Source organism: Ambystoma mexicanum, chromosome 1q (assembly GCF_040938575.1).
Source record: "Ambystoma mexicanum isolate Mex_15411 chromosome 1q, UKY_AmexF1_1, whole genome shotgun sequence".
Taxonomy (NCBI): Eukaryota; Metazoa; Chordata; class Amphibia; order Caudata; family Ambystomatidae; genus Ambystoma; species Ambystoma mexicanum.
The window spans coordinates 1,549,971,155-1,549,977,402 of record NC_090922.1 but is presented as its reverse complement, the minus strand read 5'-3'; the positions used below and the strand labels follow the sequence as shown (position 1 = coordinate 1,549,977,402).

Sequence of the window (6,248 nt, the reverse complement as noted above, 5' to 3'; positions counted from 1 at the left end):
TGCAACCACAGAAAAGGGGTCAGAATTCAATCAAATATTCAGGACATCCACAGAAGCTGGGCGCAGGAGGTACATTCACAGGAAAGCAGGGACGTCATTTAGGGGTCGCCAGAGGTCGCAACTGCGGCCCTGCAACCCCAGTATTAAAAATGAACACAAATATATATGAATTTTTCTTTTTTATAAACTAGAAGCTTCAACTTTAACCCATAAGCCGCCTTCAGAGCATAGAAAGGTCACCTGGAGGACTTCTTTTGCAGGGACACATGACAAGGGGAGTTTAACTGACAAATAGTCTGTCAGGGCCCAATGGATGGAGAGTTGCCCAGAATGTGGCTGTACATTATAAAATACAACTTGGCTTTTTCAAATATGTTTTTTAAAGCCATTGGTTTTGAGAAGTATTTGAACAAGTTTAAAACACACGGTAAACGTTACATTTTTCAGTATTTCATAAACGGGGCAAATGCAGTAATTTATGGGCTCACAATTAACAGTGAGGTCATCTTTTGATTGCTGAGTTTTTCTGTATCGCCGCCAAAGAACGTGCAACCTGAAAGGCCTGGCAATGGGCATCCATGCAAGTAGCCTCTTAATGTCAACTACTTGCTCGCCCGACATTTATTATGTCTGAATTACTTGCAAGCATGCACGGTGGCAAAGTGAACTGTGTTCTTGTGTTCGTGGCAAGGTTGTGTGGCATCACTTCCTGTGATGTCACTTGGGGGGTAGGATCCGAGGGGGGTCAAATGACATCACTTCCTGTGATGTCATCAGAGGTCAAGGGTCTCCTGGCATTTTGGTGAAATGACGTCCCTGCAGGAAAGGGGCACCCACAGAAGCTGGGTGCAGGAGCAGCATTCACAGGAAAGGGGCACCCACAGAAGCTGGGCGCATGAACTGCATTCACACATTGGGCCTCATTACGTGTCCGGCGGTAGCCGTGCCGAAAAAACCGGCAGGCTGCTGCCAGACTCGTAGTGAATTACCGCCTTCGTGATTGCCGGAATCACCGGGGTATTACTACCCCGTTGACCCGGTAATTGTTGGAGAATCTTATTGAGTCTATCTACTTTTTTGAGAAATGTAAAGTACATGGAGTCTATAAGATTATTTCTTTTAGTCTATTTTTTAATTGTGAAAGGTGGTTCCTAAAGGAACCTTTTTTTTTTATTGCAGGAGAGGTCAGAAAGTAAGGTTGGGAGGGAATTGAGGGAAGAGGAACCAGGGGAAGATGTTGTGCGTATTTTACATCTAAAGTACTTAAAAGTAAAGGATGGCCACCACACTACTTAAAACAAATAAACGTGCCTGTGTTCCAGGAAGAAGTTTATTCCAAAGATTTAACATATAAATGGAGGTACTACTAACAATGTATTTTTACATATAAGCTGAAGTTCAATATTCTTTTAATCAGCATTTCATTCAGTTCATGAACACAGGTAAGGTTTACATTCGACGTGTCAGCTTATCCAGGACTAATTTCATTTTGTAAACATTTGTGTTCACTCTTCCTTCTTGTAATTCAGAGATAATGGCTATGATATTGTTACACCCACAACACTTTCATTTTAGACTAAAAGGCACCATTTCATTTCCGAATGTGCATGGGTTTATTGTCTAACAACTCAGTGAAGAATTCTATTCGCCCTTTCTACTCTATTCATAAAATGTTACCTTTTTTAATTCATTAACTTACATGTGAATGTGACACTTGACATCTATTCCATGCTCTTTCTTTTAAAACTGTGCTTTGAGAGTGGCCATGCAGCCTCCCTTATGCAATTGTATCTCCACATGCTGACCCCAGGCCAGGCAACTATCTACTAATATTGTGTGCTCCAATAGAGATGGGCAATAGTGTAAGACAGTAGACGGGAGCTGGGGCAGAAAGGTGTCCACAGAGATAGGCAATAGTGTAATACACTAGAGGGGATGCTGAGGATAAGAGTGTTCGCTAGAGATAGGCAATAGTGTAAGACACTAGCGGGGGTCCTGAGGAGAAGAGTGTTCCACTAGAGACAGACAATAGTGTAATACACTAGAGGGGATGCTGAGGAGAAGAGTGTTGCTCTAGAGATAGGCAATAGTGTAAGACACTAGAGGGGAGCTGGGGAAGAAAGGTGTTTCACTAGAGATAGGCAATAGTGTAATACACTAGAGGGGAGCTGGGGATGAAAGGTGTTTCACTAGAGATAGGCAATAGTGTAATACACTAGAGGGGAGCTGGGGATGAAAGGTGTTTCACTAGAGCTAGGCAATAGTGTAAGACACTAGAGGGGATCCGGAAAAGAGTCTAGTGCCCTACAATGTGTTGTAAAAGTGTAACACTGCAGCGTTTAGCGCGCAGGGCATTCCAGGTGTGCCATTCATAGAAATATTGGAAATTCCAGTTTTATGGATTCCATTCTCCATGTTTTCTCCCTGATAAACGTTGCCTTTTCCCATGTGATGTGCCAAGCTTAGTCTAATTAGCCATGTGAGAATACAACCTTCTCCGACTGTGATAAAGAGGGCATCATTTGGAATGTTGTAGTGGTGTAAAAATTGAATTCTCATTCCCAATAGAGGCCCTTTTTAAAGTAATAGAAAATGCAACATCTTTGTAATTCACGCTTCACTACATATAACAATTCATGTAAAATAAAATATGCATTTGTTCTTTACAGAGTTTCTACAAATCATGGAACAGTTTGCCCCATATATCCAATGAGGGCCTATAGTCATTGATTCAACGACTGAGTCTTTAAGCTTTTTCAAAATGTTGGTGCACATTAATTTAGGCAAAGTGTTCCATAGGATGGGTACCTTAACACAGATGGTACAGCCTCCTTTCGGAATATTCCAGAAGGGATGATTTTTAACCAGCAGAGATTCAACCATAATTAGCCACTATTTGCGTGCTAAAGGAAACTGGGAACAGCTGTGGAGGCAGGCTCATAACAGTTTTAGTAAATAGCCAAATGCTGTCCCATTGAAGAATCACTGCTTCCTCTCTGAATTTTCAATTGCAGAAGAGATGTCACCACCCACATGTCCTCCCTCCTGGTGGATAAGAACATCCGGTGCACAGAAGTATTTCCCATATTAGGTACACTGAAATGGATACTCAAGTTTATGTTTACTCTGGTTCCTAATAAGGTTACTGCACAGACTGAAGCTTTTTCCACATTCTGTGCACACATGTGGTTTCTCACCTATGTGTTCTCTGGTGGCTAGCAAGATGTCCCTTCTCAGCAAACCCTTTCCCACATTCATTGCACTCATAAGGTTTTCACCTGTATGTGTTCTCTGGTGGCTATTAAGATCTCCCTTCTGAGAAAACCCTTTCCCACATTCCATGCACTCATAAGGTTTCACACCTGTATGTGTTCTCTGGTGTATACTAAGATTATCCACCCGGGCAAACCATTTCCCACATTCAATGCACACATGAGGTTTCTCACCTGTATGTGTTATCTGGTGGATACTAAGCCTATCCATCCGAGCAAACCCTATCCCACATTCAGTGCACACATGAGGTTTCACACCTGTATGTGTTATCTGGTGGTTAATAAGATGTCCCTTCTGAGCAAACCCTATCCCACACTCAGTGCACACATGAGGTTTCACACCTGTATGTGTTATCTGGTGGTTAATAAGATGTCCCTTCTGAGCAAACCCTTTTCCACATTCAATGCACACATGAGGTTTCTCACATTTATGTGTTCTCTGGTGGATACTAAGACTATCCACCCGAGCAAACCGTTTCCCACATTCAGTGCACACATGAGGTTTTTCACCTGTATGTGTTATCTGGTGGATACTAAGACTATCCACCCGAGCAAACCGTTTCCCACATTCAGTGCACACATGAGGTTTTTCACCTGTATGTGTTATCTGGTGGTTAATAAGATGTCGCTTCTGAGCAAACCCTATCCCACATTCAGTGCACACATGAGGTTTCCCACCTGTATGTGTTCTCTGGTGGCTAATAAGATGTCCCACCTGAGCAAACCCTTTCCCACATTCAGTGCACTCATGAGGTTTCTCACCTGTATGTGTTCTCTGGTGGCTAATAAAATGTCCCACCTGAGCAAACCCTTTCCCACATTCAGTGCACACATGAGGTTTCACACCTGTATGTAATCTCTGGTGCATAATAAGACCTTCCTCGTGCGCAAACCCTTTCCCACATTCAGTGCACTCATGAGGTTTCTCACCTGTATGTGTTCTCTGGTGGATAGTTAGATCTGACTTCTGAGAAAACCCTGTCCCACATTCAGTGCACACATGAGGCTTCACACCTGTATGTTTTCTCTGGTGGCGAGTAAGATGTCCCTCATCAGGAAACCCTTTCCCACATTCAGTGCACATATGAGCTTTCTCACCTGTATGTGTTTTTTGGAGGCTAATAAGAGGTTCCTTCTGAGCAAACCCTTTACCAAATTTAGTGCACTCACGAGGTTTCTCAGCTGTATGTGTTCTCTGGTGCTTAATACAATTTCCCTTCTTAGCAACACCGTTTCCACATTCAATGTAAACATGAGGTTTCTCACCTGTATGTGTTCTTGGGTGGTGAATACGATGTCCCTTCTGAGCAAACACTTTCCCACATTCAGTGCACTTATGAGGTTTCTCACCTGCATGTTTTTTCTGGAGGCTAATAAGACGTACCTTCTGAGCAAACCCTTTCCCACATTCACTGCACACATGAGGTTTCCCACCTGTATGTGTTCTCTGGTGGTGAGTAAGATGTCCCTCATCAGGAAACTCATTCCCACATTCAGTGCACACATGTCTCTGGCCTGTATGTACTTGTGGTTGGCAGATAAATGCATTATGCAAATGGTAAGTATTCTCAAATTCAGTGCACCGATAAGGGTTTTCACCTAGGTCTTGATGTGGGCAATACGTATGTTCTTCAGATGGCAAACGTCTCCACATTCTGTGCACATGTAAGGTTACTCGCCAGTTTATTTTGTCCGGTGAAACCTTTTCACTGAACCCTTCCTCAAATTCAGGGCACAGGTGAGCTATTTCATCTGTAGATCCTTTCTGGTGACAAACACACTTTTTCCTCTGACTGAACCTTTTAAAATATTCAGCGCATGGATAGTGGTATGTTAAATTTACTGGTGTTTCAAAACAATTATTGAAACAAACTAGCCTTACACTCTGAATGTATATAAACTAGCACTCGTATGTGTTCTCTCCGAAATAATAGGCAAAGTCAAAAACCTTGTCTTTTCTGCACATCAAACACTGTTGCTATCCTTAGCTAGTACTCTTGCTATCCTTAGCAAGCACTGTTGCTATCATTATCAAGCACTGTTGCTATCATTATCAAGCACTGTTGCTATCCTTAGCAAGCACTGTTGCTATCCTTAGCAAGCGCTGTTGCTATCCTTAGCATGCACTGTTGCTATCATTATCAAACACTGTTGCTATCCTTAGCAATCACTGTTGCCATCATTATCTAACACTGTTGCCATCATTATCAAGCACTGTTGGTATCATTTGCAAGCACTGTTGCTATCCTTAGCAAGCACTGTTGCTATCATTATCAAGCACTGTTGCTATCCTTAGCAAGCACTGTTGCTCTCATTATCAAGCACTGTTGCTATCATTATCAAGCACTGTTGCTATCCTTAGCAAGCACTGTTGCTCTCATTATCAAGCACTGTTGCTCTCATTATCAAGCACTGTTGCTCTCATTATCAAGCACTGTTGCTCTCATTATCAAGCACTGTTGCTATCCTTAGCATGCACTGTTGCTATCATTATCAAACACTGTTGCTATCCTTAGCAATCACTGTTGCCATCATTATCAAACACTGTTGCCATCATTATCTAACACTGTTGCCATCATTAGCAAGCACTGTTGCTATCCTTAGCAAGCACTGTTGCTATCATTATCAAGCACTGTTGGTATCCTTATCAAGCACTGTTGCTATCCTTAGCAAGCACTGTTTCTATTCTTAGCAAGCACTGTTGCCATCGTTATCAAGCACTGTTGGTATCCTTATCAAGCACTGTTGCTATCCTTAGCAAGCACTGTTGCTATCATTATCAAGCACTGTTGCTATCCTTATCAAACACTGTTGCCATCGTTTTCAAACACTGTTGCCATCGTTTTCAAACACTGTTGCCATCATTATCTAACACTGTTGCCATCATCAGTCTGTAATGCTGGTTTGAAGCTTTGCTCTTTAATAGTCCAGGGAATTTAACAATCACTGTTGTTGCGTGTTCTGGGCCATCTATCA

General features: G+C 42.3%; 1 protein-coding gene across 1 annotated transcript; it reads right to left on the bottom strand.

The window, feature by feature from the left end:
* Positions 1-1,314: 1,314 nt before the first annotated feature.
* On the bottom strand, positions 1,315-4,926 carry LOC138563378 (zinc finger protein 84-like). Its single transcript, XM_069642854.1, has one exon. It carries the CDS (start codon positions 4,924-4,926, stop codon positions 3,088-3,090), a length of 1,839 nt encoding a protein of 612 aa, XP_069498955.1. The 3' UTR covers positions 1,315-3,087.
* Between the last annotated feature and the right edge of the window lie 1,322 nt (positions 4,927-6,248).